This window comes from Lepidochelys olivacea, assembly GCF_965140295.1.
Source record: "Lepidochelys olivacea isolate rLepOli2 genome assembly, chromosome: 1".
NCBI classification, from domain to species: domain Eukaryota; kingdom Metazoa; phylum Chordata; order Testudines; family Cheloniidae; genus Lepidochelys; species Lepidochelys olivacea.
Window position 1 is genome coordinate 40,079,734 of NC_140411.1, and position 22,615 is coordinate 40,102,348.

Consider the following 22,615-nt stretch of genomic DNA (forward strand, 5'->3'; position numbering starts at 1 on the left):
TTTCCTATGTTGATAGAAGGTCCTTGGGCTTTCCTGCTCTGAGCCATGAGCCACTATATACCTGTTCCTTCCCAGTCTGCTTTGCTGTAGCCTACATTTCCTAGAGTTATTCTGGGAACCATATCTCCCAAAATTTGCTTGCTTTAAAGGGCCAAGATAATGGGCAGGCTTGAAGCTCCTTTCCTTAAAAGGCACTCTCCTGTTACACAGCCCGTATTCTCTGTTATGCCATCTACATTCAAACCAACCAGTTTTTATCTTATTCTACCATGATCCCTAAATTTTCTAAAACTGTTCTTTTTTCCTTTTGCAATACCATCAGCTGCACCAGTTTCCAACTCTACAATGTCAGCAAACAAATTGTTAAAATTTATTGAAGCTAATGTTAATACACAGTCTGAAAAAAGTGTCTGTACATCTGGGTATAGTGCTTAGATTATCCACAAATACAAAGTTTTGTTTTTAAAGTGATAAGATACTGCATAATCAGCAGTAACCCAAATTTAGGTGAGTAAATTTAAGAATACAGTTTAGATATTAGCATCCAAGTATTCAGGTTCATCACTCATGGAAAGTTAGACAGAGTGTTGGTTGTGGAAAGCACATATATCAATGAGTGAAGATTGTCTCACAGTAATTGAGGATTTAGGGTAGATTATCCATTTAGAAAATACAAACCATGAGGTTATAAAATTACTATCCTGACCCAGTCTGATGTATGCACTCAGTTGCAGATCTGTTAGTGGATCAAACAGCAAGCACAGTGACCGATCTATCTATCAGCCTTCTTGAGTGTTTCCTTAGTGGTTTTGCAGTTGCCTTTCTGCAGTCTTTCATTCTGTCTATTAATATAGATTGATCAAACAAACATTCAGACCACTTTTGACTTGAAAACTACAGAACAGTTCATTTCTAAAATTCAAATGTCTAGCAGCTGTGTAAGCTGTTAAACAAAATGGCATTTTATTTCTTTCCTTATGCTGTATTTTATGGATCAAAGTGACACATTTCTATTTCTGTGTGTTTCACACGAGCAGCTTGCCTATGTATGTATGGTGAATAAGAAGTCTAATACTTATAGGAGGACAGCACTTTATCAGAAAGCTTCTCCTGCTTTTTGCAAACCCACAGGTACTTATCCTTCTATGAATTCTGGAATTGTTTATATATTTAATACCCCTTATTGTTTTCTGAGCCACGTACTTCATTTGTCCCAGGGCCTTTCCTCTACTGATTTAGGAGGAGGGTTTTTCACCCAAAAGGTTCCCAGACATTTTTCAAATTCTTTTAAATCCACCTAAACTATATGTAATTGTTTATAAAGATGTGTTTTTAAATGTTGGGCTGCAGTCCTGTGACTGTTTACACATGTGCTTCACTTGAACATGTGAGTAGTCCCATAGACTTCAAAGTTAAGCATATACATACATCTTTTTAGGATTGAGGATTTTTTTTACATAATATACATACATTTTTTTAGGATTTTAGGTCTTAGTGTGTAAGTCTGACTAATTTGGAAATGAAATGGCCTGGCTCTGATCATAGTCGTAGTTAAAATTGTGATTGTAATAGTCTCTAATACTTATCTTCCTACTAAAATCAAGTTAAACTATTTTACTGCTGCAGCAAGTAGTAGAATCATAATTTTTATACAGTGTCCTCCAGTTTGTTGGCAAATTGAGCTCGTGTGCATTGTTGAAAAAAATGATTAACTTCATATCTGTAGCTAAAAATCCCAGATGCAGCCTCTCCCTGCCTCATTTACTACTAACAGGTGACACATTCAAACTGAGATGGCTTCAGACGTGTTCAGTTCAGCAGAGGGCTTTTTCCTTAGCCTCACTCCCTTCTCACAAGACATTACTTATGTGGCTGACATCAGCTGAGCTCACCACCTTCCCTGCTGACTAGCGACATACCTACAGTTGTTGTCTTTAAAGCCTTTTTTGTTGTTGTTGTCCTCTCCTCTCCCCTCCAGGTGGCAAGCAGGGGCCTGGGGTTCCTTCAGCCCTGGGGCTGTGCGGGGAGAGCTGACAGTGTTTCTGGCCCTGGTGCCACACAGGGGCACAGAATGTGCCCCCACAAGAGCCGTCAAATTTTTATTCCTGCACACGCCCCTGTTCCCCTCTAATTGGTTGCCCAATTTTCTTTGCTCTGCTCCCATTCAGCCCTTCTAGCAATTCTACTTGCTGACTGGAAGCTTAATGCTGTATGCAGCCCACTCCCAAGTTCCCTATTGTCCTAGTCTAGTAGACAGGAAGACTGACACTTACCTAGGTATCCCTTCTGGGCAGCAGAAATGCTAAGCCAAGCAGGAATTTTACCAGCCTGACATCATCAGGAAGAATGTTCTTCAGAGGCTTAATGCCTTATAGCCATGTGGCCTGAACGGAAGAACGTCTCCCAGACGCAGGGCCAGATCGGTAGGAGCCAGAAACTGCTCTGAGCACTGCTGGAGCTGCTGAAAAACTGGTGTAGGCATCCAAAGGCCTTTTTGTCCTTCCTTTTGATGTTGGGGGCATGGAACAGAAGATGGTTGGATAGTGACCATGGAAGGGTGAATGAGAGTTTTGTTTAAGGGAGCACTTTTCCTTGAAAGACTTGGCATATTTTGGAGAAAGAAGCCTACATAACTAAGTAAGCCTAAATTTTTATTTTTGTAACCTCTGTCCCGCCAACCTATGACGTGCCCAACTATTGTTTCTCTCCCACACTTGTTGCATCATGTCTGCTACTGGATTTTGAGCACATCAGGGCACAGAACATATCCATTCTAGATGGCCTGGTATGCGCTTGGCACTCTGAATAAATAATATTTTACATTTAGCACACTTACAAAGTAGTTCCATAAAAGCAGTCAGATCTGTATCTCCTTCACCTGCTGGGATAAAAAAGTATTCCAAATAGACTGAAACATGCTTTGTCTGTCAGAATGTATGCACTTCTGTGTTCTTAACGCTAAACAACTTTATGTCCAGAAATTCAGAAACCCCACTAAAGTTAATGTAGTACATGCTTCACTTGAATTTTGCAGATTAACAAGGTCAGTCTTTCATCACTGATCATATTTTTTGGATTAATTCATTGTTGAAAGTAGCTTGTAGCTATCTTCTAGAAAATGGACTGAGGGAATATTTGAGAAGAATTGAACATGGCATCATAATGAATCATGCCACATATTGCTGCCAAAGTTTTTTGCAGTTATGGCAAATATAACAACTCTTTTTCTCAAGAAACATACAATTTTATTTAAAAAAAAAATAAGTATAAGGATACTTCTAAATATATCATTGTATGACCTGTTTGAAAATCTTTGATTTAATGTAGTCGTTATTAAGGCACTTAAGGTTTTAGTCTAATTGTATAGTAAATGATATGTTTTGTGAGGAATATTAAAATACATTTTGGGGGAAAAAATGTAAATTTCAGTATGAAAACTTTCATAATTTTGTTTAGCATTGGCTGTGCAGCTTAGACTTCTTATGGATTGGCTTCATTTACAGGATTGGTAATTATTATACATAGCAGGTCATCCAGAGCCTGTATGCATTAGAGGTAATACTTGGATTTAATTTCTTGAAGCTAGATGTAATTTTAAAGCAAGCATTGTATTGGTCTGCCTTTTTGCTGGTGGGAGCAGTCCTGTTGCCAGTCCAAGGATAATTCTATTTACTAGTTGACACACGTGCGCATGCTCTCATGTATACAAAATAAAATAGCAGGACCTCCAGTGAAGAATCTGATCCTCTTGGTTTGATTGATAATCCTTAAAGTATGGTTCTGCTCTTTAGAAGTGACTTTAAAATAGTATTCTTGAATGCCTAGTTGTCTTTATTTTTTATTGAAAGTACTAATCTCACAAATAAGGATTTTTTTTCCCTCTCAACCATGCAAACCCAAAGTTAAATGGTGTTCTTTCATGCACATCATTAGTGGTTTTAAAAAAAAGTTATTGCAGACACCTGTGCAGCCATATTGCGGTCACTGGTGTTGCCGGCACCCAGTGTCGAGAGGCAAAACAACAGCAGGGGTTGCTTCGCTACCCGGTGTGCTTCACCCAATAATCACAACGGAGTGGAGAAGCAGAAAAGTTTATTTGAAGCTTCAAAAAGGTACAGGGAGAATAGAATCTCAAATTCTGCACACAGAGCAGGAAGTTACACAGGCTTTTATACATCCTTTCTTCAGCATACTTATCCAATAGCAAGCTGCCCTAATTATCCATATAGCCAGTCAATCCAGTTACCAGCTAGTTCCCTTGTTTTTTGTATCATTTGTTAAACTATACATAAAGCTGCTTTTTTCAGCATTTTTCTTCCATATCTGCCCTGTTTGCCCTTGTTTAGTTTCAGGCAGTCTGACTCTGCAACATATTGTTGCAGATCCTCAGCATACCTGCTATGAGTGCCTCCAGGCGCGGGGGCTAAGGACACTTGGGCCTAGTACGCAGAGCTGCCGCGAGTGCCCCCAGGCGGGAGATGGGGGCCAAGGACATCTGGGCCTAGTGCAAGGGGGCTTCATCGACACTCGTGGTCTTCCATCCCCTCGAGTTACCTAGTGGCCATGCTCCACTGTCCCCAACAACTCCCTCCTTTGAGAACACTCAACAGCCTTGGCTCTTAGTTTTCTCACTTGGGCTATTTATTTCTTTACAATAGGACTTTGCATAAGCACTTTGTGATAGCCCCGAAGAGAATGACTTATTAACTTTTGCAAAAGGGCCCTGACACATGATACTGCACAGCATAATACCATTAATACAAGCAATACAGGAAAGATTTAGAAAAGCTGGACGTGCACAAGTCCATGGGGCCGGACGAGTTGCATCCGAGAGTGCTGAAGGAATTAGCGGCTGTGATTGCAGAGCCATTGGCCATTATCTTTGAAAACTCGTGGTGAACCGGGGAAGTCCCGGATGACTGGAAAAAGGCTAATGTAGTGCCCATCTTTAAAAAAGGGAAGAAGGAGGATCCTGGGAACTACAGGCCAGTCAGCCTCACCTCAGTCCCTGGAAAAATCATGGAGCAGGTCCTCAAAGAATCAATCCTGAAGCACTTGCATGAGAGGAAAGTGATCAGGAACAGCCAGCATGGATTCACCAAGGGAAGGTCATGCCTGACTAATCTAATCGCCTTTTATGATGAGATTACTGGTTCTGTGGATGAAGGGAAAGCAGTGGATGTATTGTTTCTTGACTTTAGCAAAGCTTTTGACACGGTCTCCCACAGTATTCTTGCCAGCAAGTTAAGGAAGTATGGGCTGGATGAATGCACTGTAAGGTGGGTAGAAAGCTGGCTAGATTGTCGGGCTCAACAGGTAGTGATCAATGGCTCCATGTCTAGTTGGCAGCCGGTATCAAGTGGAGTGCCCCAAGGGTCGGTCCTGGGGCCGGTTTTATTCAATATCTTCATAAATGATCTGGAGGATGGTGTGGATTGCACTCTCAGCAAATTTGCAGATGATACTAAACTGGGAGGAGTGGTAGATACGCTGGAGGGCAGGGATAGGATACAGAAGGACCTAGACAAATTGGAGGATTGTGCCAAAAGGAATCTGATGAGGTTCAATAAGGATAAGTGCAGGGTCCTGCACTTAGGACGGAAGAACCCAATGCACAGCTACAGACTAGGGACCGAATGGCTAGGCAGCAGTTCTGCGGAAAAGGACCTAGGGGTGACAGTGGACGAGAAGCTGGATATGAGTCAGCAGTGTGCCCTTGTTGCCAAGAAGGCCAATGGCATTTTGGGATGTATAAGTAGGGGCATAGCGAGCAGATCGAGGGACGGGATCGTTCCCCTCTATTCGACATTGGTGAGGCCTCATCTGGAGTACTGTGTCCAGTTTTTGGGCCCCACACTTCAAGAAGGATGTGGATAAATTGGAGAGAGTCCAGCGAAGGGCAACAAAAATGATTAGGGGACTGGAACACATGAGTTATGAGGAGAGGCTGAGGGAGCTGGGATTGTTTAGCCTGCAGAAGAGAAGAATGAGGGGGGATTTGATAGCTGCTTTCAACTACCTGAAAGGGGGTTCCAAAGAGGATGGCTCTAGATTGTTCTCAATGGTAGCAGATGACAGAACGAGGAGTAATGGTCTCAAGTTGCAGTGGGGGAGGTTTAGATTGGATATTAGGAAAAACTTTTTCACTAAGAGGGTGGTGAAACACTGGAATGCGTTACCTAGGGAGGTGGTAGAATCTCCTTCCTTAGAGGTTTTTAAGGTCAGGCTTGACAAAGCCCTGGCTGGGATGATTTAACTGGGAATTGGTCCTGCTTTGAGCAGGGGGTTGGACTAGATGACCTTCTGGGGTCCCTTCCAACCCTGATATTCTATGATTCTAAAGAGAAATTTCAATAACAGGCTAAATAAACCACCAAGCCAACCACCAGCCTGAAAACAAGGTTTGCAAGCAATCGCTCTCTGGGACAGTATAGGCAACCTGTGCTCCGGCTCGGGCATGGGCCTCAGCCTGTACCACCTTTTCATAGATCTCATAACTGCTATCATTTACATATACACAACATCGGGGTCCAACGAGGGCACAAACCCCTCCTTGGGATGCCAAGAGATAGTCCAAAGCCAGCCTGTTTTGGAGGGAAAACGTCCTGAGCTGCTGTACCTCTTTATTTAATGTTTTTACTTCTGACCCTAAATCACTAACCGAGTCCTCTAACTCTAAGGCAACTTTCTCAAGTACCATTTGCAGCCTTACAGTATAGCAGCCTATGCATGTGTCAAGGTTCCTCCCCCACTCTGAACTCTAGGGTACAGATGTGAGGACCTGCATGAAAAACCTCCTAAGCTTATCTTTACCAGCTTAGGTCAAAACTTCCCCAAGGTACAAAATATTCCACCCTTTGTCCTTGGATTGGCCGCTACCACCACCAAACTAATACTGGTTACTGGGGAAGAGCTGTTTGGACACGTCTTTCCCCCCAAAATACTTCCCAAAACCTTGCACCCCACTTCCTCACCAATTTGCCTAGGTGACTACAGACCCAGACCCTTGGATCTTAAGAACAATGAACAATCCTCCCAACACTTGCACCCCCCCTTTCCTGGGAAATGTTGGATTAAAAAGCCTCACCAATTTGCATAGGTGACCACAGACCCAAACCCTTGGATCTGAGAATAATGAAAAAGCATTCAGTTTTCTTACAAGAAGACTTTTAATAAAAATAGAAGTAAACAGAAATAAAGAAATCCCCCCTGTAAAATCAGGATGGTAGACACCTTACAAGGTAATTGGATTCAAAACATAGAGAACCCCTCTAGGCAAAACCTGAAGTTACAAAAAAGATACACAGACAGAAATAGTTATTCTATTCAGCACAGTTCTTTTCTCAGCCATTTAAAGAAATCATAATCTAACACGTACCTAGCTAGATTACTTACTAAAAGTTCTAAGACTCCATTCCTGGTCTATCACTGGCCAAGATAGACTATAGACAGACCCACAGACCCTTTGTTTCTCTCCCTCCTCCCAGCTTTTGAAAGTATCTTGTCTCCTCATTGGTCATTTTGGTCAGGTGCCAGCGAGGTTACCTTTAGCTTCTTAACCCTTTACAAGTGAGAGGAGCTTTCCCCTGGCCAGGAGGGATTTCAAAGGGGTTTACCCTTCCCTTTATATTTATGACAGCATGCCATGGCTGGCCTGGAAAACAGTGGCGCTATTTCCAGTACAGAGCACTCTACAAGCTTCTCGGTTGTGAAGGAATTTTTCATATTGCCCTCCACTGCCGTAGTCAGTCGCCGCAGGGTCTTTTCTCGTGACTCAACAGAGGTGTCTCGGGCATTTCTAATCTTTCCTTTGGGCATTGTGGCAGTTATTGACAGATGAGGAACTCCATGAGCTATATAACAGTTACCTGTCCAGTTGGCTGGCAGTACCTTATAAGCCTTTCGGCCACATACAAAATAGTGACCCTGTAGGACCCAGTAAGGACTGTTTCTTAAGGGGATTCCTAGGATATTTAAGGCTGTTTTTCCAAACAGTTCATATGCCCCTAAGGGAGCATCCCATCCTCCTGATTGGGTACAAGTGGGGGCGTTTCTAATTGTGCCGTTCAAATTACACTCGCCATAGGGACCACTACAAACCCACCGTTGGCTTGCTACATTGGAGATACTAACTGGACGGCAAGTTATATTTCCAAACCCCTCTTTTGTGGTAAGATTATTTGTAAGAGTTTCCCTAAAAGGGGAGGAACCATTACACCCACACTGCTAGCCTCCCCTTGTGGTCTTTATCCAATACTCATCAGCCCACTGTGTAATAACACAGGAGCTTTTTCCCACAGGACGCCCATAGTAATCAGATTGGTTTCGGGTAAAACTTAACACTCCCTCAGTGAGTACTGCAGCTGAATACTCCTGGTCCTGATAGGTGGCTTGCTGTAAAGAGGTCTTATTTCAGAACGGCGAGTCCGTTCTTTCCTGCTCTTTGGTGGCGGCTAATTCTGCTAGGGTCAGGGGCAGCATGTCAAGGGGCATTGCCGTTTTGGGGGACAGTGGAGTTGGAGCACATACTCGTCAATCAGTCTGGTTTGTTAAAGTAGCAACATGGTGCGCAAGCGAAACAAAGGAGTTATGCTCCTGATATGCACAGTTTGGAAATACCAATACAGAGAATAATGATGTTACCCAATTAATTATCACCAGAGTCTTCCCAACCCAGGGTCTCCAGTACCTGGGTGGCCCCATTTTAGCATTAAGGTGCCCGCTATTTGTGTCTTTTAAACAGTCGCTTTAGCCCGAGATCGTCACTAGATGAGGAGTCAGCAGGTTGGACGGTCCACTGTTCTGCTGACGAGGGGGCGGGTACTGCCTTCAGACAAGAGTGATGGATCCAGTTCTTGTGTCCCTCGATCTTTGCCGCTGTATGGGAGACCAGCAGGACGGTATAGGGTCCTTTCCATTTTTCCTGGAGAGGCTCGTCTTTAGGGTCACCAGGCTATAAGGAGCAGACGGGAGAGTCCAAGGGGAGAGGCTGGGAATTCCTGGTATAACTGTGAAGAGACAAGAGAACAGCAGACAGGGAACACATATACTGTGACAAAAAAACATTACCCAGCTACTATTCCCCTGACAGAACCAGGGTGCCATTCATAGGCCATGCCTTCCAAACATAATTTCAAAGGGACTAAGCCCTAATCTACCCTTAGGGAGAACGCAGATATGAAGTAGGATGAGGGGCAAAGCATCAGGCCATCGCAGTGAGGCTTCTTGGCACACTTTTGAGAGATACCGTTTAATGGTCTGATGGGTACGCTCCACTACACCACTGGCTTGCAGTCTCCAGGGCGTATGGAGTTTCCAGGAAATCTGTAAGGCATGTGAGATGCTTTGAATGATTTTTGACGTGAAATGTGTCCCGTTGTCAGATTCCATCCACAGGGGGAGTCCAAAGCGAGGAATGATCTCCTTAACAAACTTGAGGACCGCTGTTCTGGCAGTGCAATTACAGCAGGGGAAGGCTTTTGGCCATCCGCTGAACCGATTCACTTTGACAAGGAGATATTTGAACGCTTGGGTCCGGGGAAACTCAGTAAAGTCTATTTGCCACACTTGTCCGGGGCCCGGAGTGGGTTCTAGGGCAGCTGGTGGCACAGGATGTCCCGGTTGGGGGTTATTCTTTTGGTAGACTAAGCAGTCCGCTTGTACCTGGTCAGCCAGAGATCGGAGTATGGAAGTGATAAAGTATTTTCCCATTAGATGGATAAGTGCTTCCCTGCCAGCATGAATGGTTTGATATAGTTTCTGCAGCACTGGCCGGATCAGGCCCTTTGGTAAGAGGACCTTCCCTGCCGGGGAATGGAGCCATCCCTCCTTTTCCCGGAGACCGAGTTTGTCAGTTAGCTGTCTCTCCTCCCCAGAGTACTGAGGGGTTGGAAACTCCCCTACTGATGGGATAAGGGCATGCATATAGGCGTTCTCAGTCTGAGGGGATGGCAGGGTGGCAGCATGCTTAGCCTCTCTGTCTGCCCGGGCATTACCTCTTGCCACATCTTGCTCTTCCCTTTGACGGGCTTTACAGTGTACCACTGCCACTTCTGAGGGAAGTTGTATGGCATCTAGGAGCCGGAGGATTTGGGGCCCGTACTTGACTGGGGAGCCTTGGGCTATCAGCATTCCCCTTTGCTTCCATAGGCCAGCATGAGCATGCCGCACACCAAAAGCATATTTTGAATCAGTAAAAATGTTGACGCGCTTTCCTTTTGACAGTTCAAGTGCACGGGTCAGGGCTATTAGTTCGGCAAGCTGGGCAGAGGTCCCAGCAGGCAAACCTTCAGCTTCCACAGTGTCATGGAGGGTCACAACAGCATAACCCGCCCTCCTTTGCCCATCTATTACAGTACTGCTACCATCAGTGTACCACTCATAATCTGCATTTGGGAGGGGTACATCCTTTAACTCCGGACGGCTGGAGTACTGGGCATCTATGATCTCTAAACAGTCTTGTTTCTGTTCCTCTGTTTCTGGCAAGAGGGTGGCTGCATTAAGGGAGGGGCAAGGCTGTAAAGTGACTTCAGAGTTCTCCAACAGCTTAGCTTGATACCAAGCAATCCGAGCCTGGGTGAGCCAAAGCCCTCCCTTTGCATCCAATAAGGCTCGGACTATATGGGGAGTATAGATTTGCATAATCCCTCCCAATGTTAGCTTCTTGGCTTCCTCAAGCACTAGGGCAATAGCTACAACCACCCGTAAACATGCCGGCCAACCCTTTGTAACCTGATCCAGTTGCTTAGAAAAATAAGCCACGGGACGTCTCCATGCTCCTAACAGCTGTGTGAGCACTCCTAGGGCCACCCCCTTTCGTTCATGTACATACAACTGAAACGGCTTAGAGAGATCCGGCGGGCCCAGTGCCGGGGCTTCCATCAATTTCCTTTCCAGGATTTTAAATGCCCTGTCAGCCTCTGGGGTCCAATAGAAGGGGTCATGATCTGCTCCTTGTACACAGTCGTACAGGAGTTTAGCCCACAGTCCAAACTCTGAGATCCATATCCTGCAAAAGCCTGCCATACCCAGAAATGCCCTGAGCCGCTTACAATTACTTGGGGTAGAAACTTGACAGATAGCTTCCTTTCTTTTTTTTTTTTTTTTCGCTTGAAAGCTGACGCTCCCCTTGCCTTAGCTGTAACCTGATCCCTCTCCACCTCAGACAACAGGGCTCTCAGGAGGACATTTCAGTCGTCTCAGTCCGGCTTGTGACTACTGAGACACCCCTCAAAGACTGAAATAAACCGGCCTGGGTTCATGGAGAATTCCCCATCCTGTGCTTTAAAAGCTGCTAGGTCTATTGGATTGAATGGCACATGGGTGTAAACTTGCATAGTGGTAGCCTGACGTCCGTGTGCCCCTGGGCAAGCCACAACAGTCTCAGTAATCAAAGGATAGAGTCCCACCGAGGGGGCAATCTCTGTAACCCAAGGCATCCTACCCTTATAAGGTGGGGGGTGTGGGGGGCCGAAGGGGACACCAGCTCTGCCATTACAGTGGGGGTGGGGGCCTGGGGACTAACATTAGCTACTACCGAACCAGTCGGAGTCAAATTACAGCTCTGCAGAATTACAGCTCTGTTCTATTTCTTAAAGCCATAAACGCTTGTGCATACAAATGTTCCTTCCATTTACCCATTCACTGACAAAACAAAACTAATTGGAGGATCGTGTTGTAATTAATTGACCCTCCTGGTGGCCACCACTCCTGGTCCCCTAGTTGATATTGAGGCCAGTCAACTGTACAGAATCGTTTTAATTGGCTTTTAGTCATCGGATCCGCACCAAATACCTTCCAGTTTGCTAGAATGCACTCTAGGGGCATACACCGTGCCCTAACCCCGGAGCTCTGTCCCTGTCCCATACCTACAGGGTAACTCTGGGCATCCCCAGGTTCCAACAGAGCATACAATCCGGATTTCAAAAGGTTCCTACCTTATCCAAGGGACCGGTTCCTCACCGTCGTCCGCAGCTGCTTCTCCACTATGAGTGCGTTGCACCATTGTGCCCTCCGGGGTCGATCAAATCATGTCTCCTCTGAGGCCCCCAATGAACTCACCGGTGTGCGCTGGGCGTCGGTTCTCGCCGCAATCCTCGACCTCCAGGAGGGGTCCGGGCAAGGCTAAATAGCGGCCTCGTCGCCCACCCAGGGACGCCAAAAGCTGTTGCCAGCACCCAGTGCCGAGAGGCAAAACAACAGCAGGGGTTGCTTCGCTACCCGGTGTGCTTCACCCAATAATCACAACAGGGTGGAGAAGCAGAAAAGTTTATTTGAAGCTTCAAAAAGGTACAGGGAGAATAGAATCTCAAATTCTGCACACAGAGCAGGAAGTTACACAGGCTTTTATACATCCTTTCTTCAGCATACTTATCCAATAGCAAGCTGCCCTAATTATCCATATAGCCAGCCAATCCAGTTACCAGCTAGTTCCCTTGTTTTTTGTATCATTTGTTAAACTATACATAAAGCTGCTTTATTTAGCATTTTTTTCCATATCTGCCCTGTTTGCCCTTGTTTAGTTTCAGGCAGTCTGACTCTGCAACATATTGTTGCAGATCCTCAGCATAACTGCTGTGAGTGCCTCCAGGTGGGGGGGCCAAGGACACTTGGGCCTAGTACGCAGAGCTGCCACGAGCGCCTCCAGGCGGGAGATGGGGGCCAAGGACACCTGGGCCTAGTGCAAGGGGGGCTTCATCGACACTCGTGGTCTTCCATCCCCTCGAGTTATCTAGTGGCCATGCCCCAGTGTCCTCAACACTGGGGTTGCACAGATATAACTGTTTGGAATTGAGTAAACAATTCAGTTGATGCGGCAAAGATTCCTGTGGCACCTTATAGACTAACAGACGTATTGGAGCGTAAGCTTTCGTGGATGAATACCCACTTCATCGGATGCATGTAGTGGATGCATCCGACGAAGTGAGTATTCACCCACGAAAGTTTACACTCCAATACGTCTGTTAGTCTATAAGGTGCCACAGGACTCTTTGCCGCTTTTAGAGATCCAGACTAACATGGCTACCCCTCTAATTCAGTTGATGTACTTCTGAAGCCTTTCCAGACCATCGGATGTCATGTAGGCAGTGAATGAGGTTCCACCATTCCTGTCTGTCCTGGGCCACTCTTTGCATATCCTCTGTTGGAAGTGGCGTTCAGTGAAGGGATTTTGTCAGTTAGCCTGTGTCTGAAATAAAATAACTCTAACTTTTATGGAAAAAAGGGAAATTCAGGATGTAATACTCTTCCCTCTCTCTATCATTCGTGATGATAAAACACAAAACTTAGCTGTTATTCCTTATTTCTTCTGTTGGTGCGGTCAGCACTGTACAAGATGTAGCAGGAAATACTTTCTTTGTCATGAAGAGTTACAAACTTATTTCCTGGGATTTTTGTGCTAAAAACTTTTGGTAGTGTTTAGTGTTTTATTGGTGCTTCTTTAAAATTGGTAGACTACCATAAAGCTCTAAAATTCTTCTGCCAATCACATTATATGCTTTAGTAATAGTTAACAAGGATGTGCTTTTATTTTTCAGCTCAGAAGATAAAGTAACTGTCCACTTCATAAACCGTGATGGTGACAAACTAACAGCTGAAGGGAAAGTTGGGGACTCGCTGCTAGATGTTGTTGTTGATAAGAATCTAGACATAGATGGATTTGGTAAGTAAAATCACTTGAATACTGTACTTAATTTTTTAAAGTATAAATGACCAATTTTCTCATTTGCATGGGATGTGTCTAAAAACATAATCATCTTCTTTGGAACTTCAGAATTTGTCTAACTTTTCTTTTTCTGTCTGGGGCTGCATAGAATAGTTAGCATTTATTTAATATACAACATAACTTTTTGGAAAACAGAAACATTTGCTTTGAAGTTATTTAAAAATTTACACGAGATCTCTGCAGACAGGTCTCAAAATGGAATTTTAAACATTAGCTATAGAGCTTTCTCTGAAGGTGATGCACTCAATCTGACTGCTCTCTTCTAATAACAAGTAGTTTTTGCCGTGAAAATTTTCACTCCTATGTCTTTCAAGCAATCTGTCTGGAGCCCGAGTCTTTCTCTGTTTTGCCCACTGTAGAGATGCTACACAGATAGTTGATCTCGTAATGGCAGTAGCTATTCCTACAGGTGCAAAATCTGTAGAACTCGCATATTCCCATCAATGGCAAGTTTCTTCTGCCTCTACTGTCACTATAACTCCTCTTCATCTGTTGTAGGACTATCTGTAACACCCATCACTGTTGAATGTAAGTGCTGAGAGGAGGAACCAGCTAAGGCCATCTGCAGATATGGGCACACAGTTTAGCTTCTGTGCACAAGGGTAGAGGGAAACCCTTTTACTTATCCCAGTTCAATTATTTCAACTTCATCCTATTAAACTCTGCCTTCCAGGAAACCATATCTATTTTTTAGAGGGGTTGGGGCGGAGGGGATAAAAAAACCTCCTTTCCCTTCCTCCCAAGGGAAGTGTGGTCAGGAGTATTTCCCCTTTTCCACAAAGTTTCATTAAGGGAACCAGAGTCCCTATTCCCCTCTGTCTCTCCGAGTCTGTTTCACAAATGCTCTGAGTAGTCTTCTAGGTACATGTTTTTGCGGGGAGAGAACTCTCACACTTTTCTTCTGTTGGCTTCTCCCTCTCCTTGTCTTTCCCAGTTTGTTTGTTTGTTCAGGACATGGAATAAGCAGTCTCCACCTGTTAGACTGGGGTGCCAAATGGTTCCTCCAGATGAGTGCTTCCACAGAATGAAACTTATCTCCTTTGCCCCCCTTCCCCCCACCCCACTGGAAAAAGCCAGATTGCTCACCATGTAGGATTTAGAAGTTGCCTCTTCCATTTGTTATTTGTTTGGGGCAGAGTCTAAGGATCAGATAATCCCTTGAAAGGGGCTGTTGAAGTTTAGGGAGAATTTTTCACAAGACCAAGAAGATCAGTAATATGGAGTTGGGGCAGGGGGCAACACACAATGTCAGATATTTGCTCCTGAAAAAGTGTCAGTGAATCTTGAGCCATTCTGGCATGACTTAGCACAGAGGTGACTTCAGTAGAAAAAGTTTATTCCACTCTTGGAAAAGGTGTGTATCCCAAAAGAATCTTGCAACAGAGAAATCTTGCAAGAGACTCTAAAGCAGAGATTCTCAAATTGTGTTCTGTGGACCACAGTGGTCCGCAAGCTCCATTCAGGTGGTCTGCAGATAGTTCCCTCTAAGATGAGTGTCTGAGCGGCTGCACAGAAGAGAATGAAGGGCCACGCACCTAATTAGTGGAGCCATGCCTGCGCGGCTCCACCGATTAGGTGCCTGGACCCTGGAGAAGATGCACATGTAAGGTGAGGTAGTGGCCTTGGGGGGAACAAGGGGTAGGTGGGAGGTGGAAGTGGGTGAGAAAAGTGGGTGGGAGGAATTTGGGATGTGCAGGGCTGCGGTGGCCAGAGAAAGAGGTAACTTTCCTCAGCTCCAGGGCTGCAGCTGCCAGGGAGAGACAGCCCTCCTTCCCAGCCTCAGCTCTGTGGCTGCTGTGGCTGGGGAGAGAGGGCACATCCATCACATTAGAAAGGTAAGATTATTGATATTGAAATATGAGTTGTGTGCTTTTATTTGTAGAACCAAAAAAGCTTATTAGGGTTTTTTTTATATAGCGCTTTTATCTAAAGCGCTTTACAATAGTTAGACCATCGTGGTCATCTGTTCTGACCTCTGGCACATTGTAGGCCACAAATTCACCCACCTGCTCCTGTTATAGACCCATAAACTTTGGAAGAATTACTGAAATCCTCAAATCTTGATTTAAAGATTTCAAGTTATGGAGAATCCACCATTTACTCTAGTTCAAGCCAGTCGGTGATGCGTGCCCCTTGCTGCAGAGGAAGGGGCAAAAAACAATACCTCTGGATTTCTGCCAATCTGACCTGGGGAGAATTTCTTCCCAATCCCAAATATGGTGATCAGTTGGACCTAGACCATGTGGATAAGACCCACCAGCCAGACACTTGGGAAAGAATTCTCTGTAGAAACTCAGAGCTCTCCCCATTTAGCGTCCCATCTCTGGCTGTTGGAGATATTTGCTAATAGCAGTCGCAGATGGGCCATATGCCATTGTAGGCAACTTCATCATACCGTCCTTTCCATAAAGTTATTGATCTCAGTCTTGAAACAAGTTAGGGTTTTTTTGCCCCAATGCTCTTCTTGGACGGCTGTTCCAGAACTTCACAGAAACCTTAATCTAATTTAAAGCCTAAACTTGTTGATGGACAGTTTAAATCAATTTGTTCTTGTGCCAACATTGTCCCTTAACTTAAATAACTCCCCTCCCTCCCTAGCGTTTGTTCCTCTGATGTATTTATATACAGCAATCTTATCTTCCACCGTTCTTCATTTGGTTAGGCTAAACAACCAAAGCTCCTTAAGCTTCCTTTTGTAAGGCAGGTTCTCCATTCTTCTGATCATTCTATTAGTCCTTCTCTGCACCTGTTTCAGTTTGAATTCATCTTTCTTAAACATTGGAGACCAGAATTGTGGTCAATATTCCAGATAAGGTCTCATCAATGCCTTGTACAATGGTAATAACACTTTCCCAACTCCTGGAGGAGTTGGAGTATTTCAGAATTCAGGATTTGATTTGACTTCATAATTTTGGCCTCTGCTTGATCCAGAGGCAGTCTTGGAATTGTTCTTTATGAATAGTAAAGCACCAAGCTCCTTTATGATGCTGTGGAAGTATTACTAATCCGTTACATTAGCCACCAGCCAGTATTGCTTTTTGAGTCACAGAAGTAGGAATAAGTATCAACAATAATGGAGGCAGTGTCAATAAATCTGCTCTGTTAATGTACTAAAGTAGCAGTTTAGGTTTCATTTTAGAGATGCAGTACTTAACTATGGTGGGGGTGAGTTTGATGGCAGATGTAAGGGGAAACTAAGTTGTCACACATTTTTTCCTTCTCCCTCAGCCAATTGTACTGGAGAATTTCACCTGTGTGTCTCTAGTCTACAATCACATTTTATTTTTTGTACAAAAGTATCCAAGCCGTTGAAGTAACATGTCTTAGCTTTTCCATATTTTTCAGGAAATGCTATATATTTTCATTTAATTTACTGAATTAAAACTTCTCTTTCATAAAATATCCATTTTACAATATTCAGAATGTAATATTCTGTAATTCCTAGATAAGAACCTTATCTATTGTTTTCCTGTTGTCTAATCATCTTGCAAAGTTTAGGTACATATTGCTTAGTCTGCATATGCAATAGTACATCAAGTCACTGGCCAAAAGCGAGTAATTTAGGACCTCATCTAGTGCTCACTGAAGTCTGTGGGAAGATTCTCCTTGATTTCAGTGGAACTGGATTGGGTCTTTGGCAAATAAATCGTAATTTTAATAAGCGTCATATGCAGATCCAAATTAATGGTTTCCAGTTTTTATAATAGCATCCAAAAGCCCGTATCAGATTGGGGCCTTGTTATACTGGGCACTGTATAAACTAAATAAGAGCTGGTCCTTGCACTGAAGGCCTCACAATCTGACCCCAAACTGCAAGGTTGTCTACGTACGCAAACCACTGAGCTCCACTGAAGGCAAAAGAGCTCTGCATGACCAGGGATCTGCCCAGACAAATCAACTTTCCGGATTGGGTCTTGAGACTAGAGCTAGAATAAACAAAGGAGGGAGTGGGAGAAGATGGATATGAGTGACTGAGTTAGGAATACAGTAATTAGAGAGGAACAAAATAGAGTTAAATAGACTAGTGAGGTGCACAATTTGCAGGATTCAGTCTTGTTTAAAAAGCATGTAAATAAACATATTGGTGATGTCAGTAATCCGAAAACTCCTTGGTACACTTGTAGAACCTCTGTTCACTTCAATAGAAACTGCATACATATTGGAGAAGAATAGACTCCTAACATGATCATTTAAAACTAAAATGGTTGGCTTCGTTAAATTTGTAACACATTCCAAAATATTATAGTTATTCTATTAAGAATTATAAATACCATCTAATACCTTAAATACCACAGCATATAGGTCTGTGGCTACTCTGCTTGTATTCTATATAAAAATATCCCTTGTTAATCTTGAAGCAAAAAGTGGTGGTCTGTAGGTTAAGAAGCCAAAATAAATATGTGAGCAAATTAAACTGGGGTGGGGCGGGGAGGAGAATCACAATCTGGCTGTGTGAGGCTACCCTACATAATATTTAAAGAAATTCTGTTTTATTAAAACAGTCCTATGTATCGAAGTACTTGGTCTTGTAAAACCTTTGCTAGGAGTGCAGTTTTGTCACTAGGGGGCAATCCAGATGCAGCAATCGTGGTATAGGGATACTTAACTATAACCACCTCACTTAATACTACTTGTTTAACAAAATTAATTATTTAAATGGAATGGTCAGTGTAATGAGATCACATAATCTCAACTGAAAATTTATTTCCTCTATTCTTGTGGCTAATTTAAATAACTTGTTTGGCTGGCCAGCCAAACAATTTTTAGTATTTCCTAACTGTGAAGTCAAATAGTATCTAGAGGCATAATGCTTCTTTTTACAGAATGGAAAATCTGTTCTATTTAATGATCATTCTTCCCAACAGCATTTTAGTTTTGATGGGTAATTGCTCTGTGGTGCCTTCTAGACCCTGGGTGATTCTTCAAGTATGTGTCAGTGTGGATCCCACTCTGGCGCACATGAGGTGCATTCACAGCTAGATTGGAATATTTCGTACTGCAGTGTCACTGCAGTCATATGTGGCTTGTGCCATCTATGCTCCAATGCGAGGACAAAGGTAAGAGCAGCCACTATCCTCTTAGTTTCCTCTTACTGCCAATAGCAGCAAGATGGAATGTAGCAAGTGTCTGACCAGGTATTCTTTTGAGAGCTTCAATACTTGCATTTTTCACAAATTTGAGAAGTACTTTTTCTACCCTTCTTTTAATTGGACATTGTCCCCTGTACAAGTTGGGATACCTGGTATCAACTGCAACACGTCATGACAGACTCTAAACTGTTGGGTTCAAACCCTGCTCATCCCCCTTACTAACAAATGTAGCGGATGCTTGTTCTGCTTGGGAGAAAGCCACATCCCAAACAGGTGTTCTCTGTGCTTGTCTTTCTCTGCAAGGACTTGCTAGTCCAGAAACTCTTGGCTCAAGCTACATCTTTTAGAGCAGATTGTGTGAGTCACTTCTGACCCAGAGGAAATGTTAACCACCAGATAGAGCCAAACATCTAATCAGCCAGCACTCCTTTAAGTGGACACCATACTCCCGGATCTAGAGAGAAAAAGGCATCAGAGAAAGTACTGGCAGCCTCTGAGCCAACAGTGGCAGTTCTGGCACCTGTGCCCCTGACACCAGAGGGCAGCTTTGAGAGATGAGGCCAGATGGAGTATAAGCTTGGCTCCAGGTACCATGCAGGACGGTCCTGCAAGGAGGACTCTAAGCATTACTCATTCAGAGACACATCCTCCCTGGCTTGCAGTCTGAACATGCACCGTGCAAGGAAGAAGATCGTGTGCCAACCTGGGTACTGATATTGGTGACTGTACCCATCAAGGGCCTGAGATGCATCTGTTACAGGTCTGGGCAAGTGCCTCAGTTTGGCCCCTCATCAGAGTACTGTGAGGGGATCCAACAACTGAATCCTTGGGTATTTTAAGCCTTTGGAGTCTGAACAGGAACCAAGCATTGTCCCCATCTTGAGGCATCTAGGCATGCTTTCAGGGTGCAGATTGTTTGGCACTTTTCCCTCCTGAGAGTTGCAACCACTTGCTACAGCTTCCCAGCCCCTAGAGCAGGGGTGGGCAAACTTTTGGCCCAAGGGCCACATCGGGACGCAAACCTGTATGGAGGGTCGGGTAGAGAAGGCTGTGCCTCCCCAAACAGGCTGGCCGCTGCCCCCGTGACTGCCCCATCCAACCCTCCCCTCCCCCAACCTGCTCCTTGTCCCCTGACTGCCACCTCCAAGGACCCCCCCCACCCCTAATGGAACCTCACTCCCTGTCTCCTGCCCGCCCCCAGAACCTCTGCCCTATCCAACCGCCCTCTGTTCCCCGTCCCCTGACCGCCCCTGTGCCCTATCCAACTGCCCCCTTCCCCTTATCCCAACCACCTGGCCGCCTTACCATGCCACTCAGAGCGGCATGTCTGGCAGCCACGCTGCCCAGCCAGAGATAGACACGCTACCGCTCTGCCCGGCAGGAGCACGCAGCCCAGAGCACTGCCCACATGGCTGCGGGAGAGGGGCAACAGCGGGGGAGGAGCCGGCGACTAGCCTCCCCGGCCAGGAGCTCAGGGGCCGGGCAGGACAGTCCCGCGGGTCAGATGTGGCCCACCTCTGCCCTAGAGTCAGTGCTGACTCCCAGACTCTTCCCATAGCTTAAACACATCCTTCCACAGAACTCCAGCATATGGTGGTAGAAGTCCACAGTTTACTACTTTAAGGGGCATATGAATAGTGTAACACATGAAACATGCTAACACTTTGCACAGGATTCTACAACGCTATTCTTTCTTTAATAGCATGAGAAATAAAGAGATCTGTACAAAAATAATAAATCCAATACACATTTCCCTGGACCCTACCTCAGTATTGTCATAGCTTCAGAGTACTTTTTGGGCGGGGTCAGAGTCATCTGGGGCTGTCCAGTGTCCTAACCGGGCAATGCCTGACATGGGTTCTGAAACATGGAGCCTCTCTCCAACATATTCTTTTCTTTCCTTGGCTGGTCTGTTCCCTTATGGGTCCCAGTCTTCCCTCCTAAGTTTGTTTATAACCTCCTGCTTTGTCACCCCCATCTCTTTGTCCTTCTTGGGGAATTTCCATTCTTTCCGCTATCTCCTCCCTGCTGATAAGTTGGAGAGAAGTGTTTGCCCCAGATACTGATAGGTCTTTAACAATTGGCTATTATCCCAGGCCTGGGAGTTGTGCTAAAATATTTTTCCACAGTGATGGATACACAAAGACAGAGGTCATATATGACACAGCAGTTTTCATGGTAACAACTGCATAATTTCATCTGATCAAACACAATTCATAAGTTGTAGATCGGTTTATCAAATCATAACGTTGCTGTAAAGGAGCCAGATGCATCATCTACACCAGAATCTGCAGCTGGCACTGAGGCTGTATCACTCTCCAACCCCCCTGTTTGAGGAAGGATACGTCTCACCAATTTTACCACAGTGGATAGGGATCCCTTTTCTCTACCTTTGGGAGAGCATCCCCAGGGAGGGTTCCAGGGACCCTCAAGTGAGACTTGAGCAGCACTGGATCAGCCATCTGCAACCTGACCCAGTACCCTTACAGCACACCTTCTTGGCCATTTTGGCCTGATTGCAAACTATCATCATGTAAGTTCTGGAGCAGATCTTGCTTTCCAGCAGCATAGTTAGCCAGCCCATCCACACCAAAGCTTGACGTCAGCCTCCAGGAGCAGGCAACAGAGGGACAGCAGAAACCTCCATCAACATTGTCACTATATGAAATGGAGGCAGTGCTATTGGCTCCAGTACCAACAGCTGATCACTTCCAGGCATACCAGGATCTCCAGTTCTAAATCTGAGGCCCTTGGCCACCTCCTTCCTTTGGTAATGTTTGCCCCAATGTTGGCTGTCCCACTATGGCCATCTTCTCCATCTCCCACAACTGTCCCTGCCACCATCTCCTCTCCCTCATGCCACCATTCCTAACCGCACATCTCTCTCCCCTCCCTCACCATCCACGCCGCTGTCTCTGGAACACCGATTTCATCTCTTTTAAACCAGCCATCCACGGCTTCTTCATGTCTCTCACAAATAATAATAAACACTGAAACAATGGTGATACAAGTTAAGTCCCACAAGCTATTTGGCATACTGAGTTCTATGAACCCTGGCATGATTGCCCTGCTGATCAACAAGGGATCCTGTCACCTGCCTTTGTCCCTGTGTACTGCATACTTGAGCCAGCGAAGGGACTGAGTCAGGCCCCGGCCACTCTGTTTGGCACATGTAAACAAATGGAAAAAGTTACCAGCTCCTTCCAGAGGGTTTTAAACACTTCTGTGCTGGCTTAAATCTAGAGTCTCTGGTGTTGGCAGTACAAGGTGCTCCACGAAGGGCACCCTAAAATAAAAAAAGATTAAAAAACTGGATATCTTCAGGCGCAAGGCACATTCCTCCACTTTGTTGCAGATCTGCATTGCAACCTATCAGGCCCTGTTTGCAACATACAGCTACTTCATCTAGGAAAGAGTCACTCCCTTTCAGTTCCTCCCTGTTCTCCTGTGGAATTGTGGATAGAAAGATTACAAAGAAGGGTCAGATGGTGGCCAGAGCAGTGTTACAAACAGCCAAGGATGCATATGATGCTGCCTCATGGGCCATGGTTACAGCCATCAAAATTAGAAGATCCTCATTGCTGCTAGCATCAGGCATCTCAAAAGAGGTCAAGCCACCATAGAGGACTTGCCCTTTAAAGGGATGGAGCTCTTTAGAAGCAGAACAGATGAAGTGCTCCATTCACTAAAAGCCTCTCAGTCCATTCTACATTCCTTGGGAATCTACACACATGTAAAAGCCAAATAAAACCCAATTTCAGCAGAGGACACAGTCCTACTCCCAGTGTTTACAGCCCATGTA

At 44.8% G+C, this 22,615-nt stretch overlaps 1 protein-coding gene across 1 annotated transcript in view; it reads left to right on the plus strand.

Annotated features, from left to right (window-relative positions):
* The window catches only part of FDX1 (ferredoxin 1), a gene marked incomplete at its 5' end in the record, with an annotated part of 53,285 nt that overhangs the window by 15,704 nt on the left and 14,966 nt on the right, over positions 1–22,615 (plus strand). Inside the window, one exon of the mRNA XM_084630944.1 lies at positions 13,536–13,660. Coding sequence (XP_084487070.1) covers positions 13,536–13,660 — 125 coding nt within the window. The remainder of the gene's footprint in view (positions 1–13,535; positions 13,661–22,615) is intronic.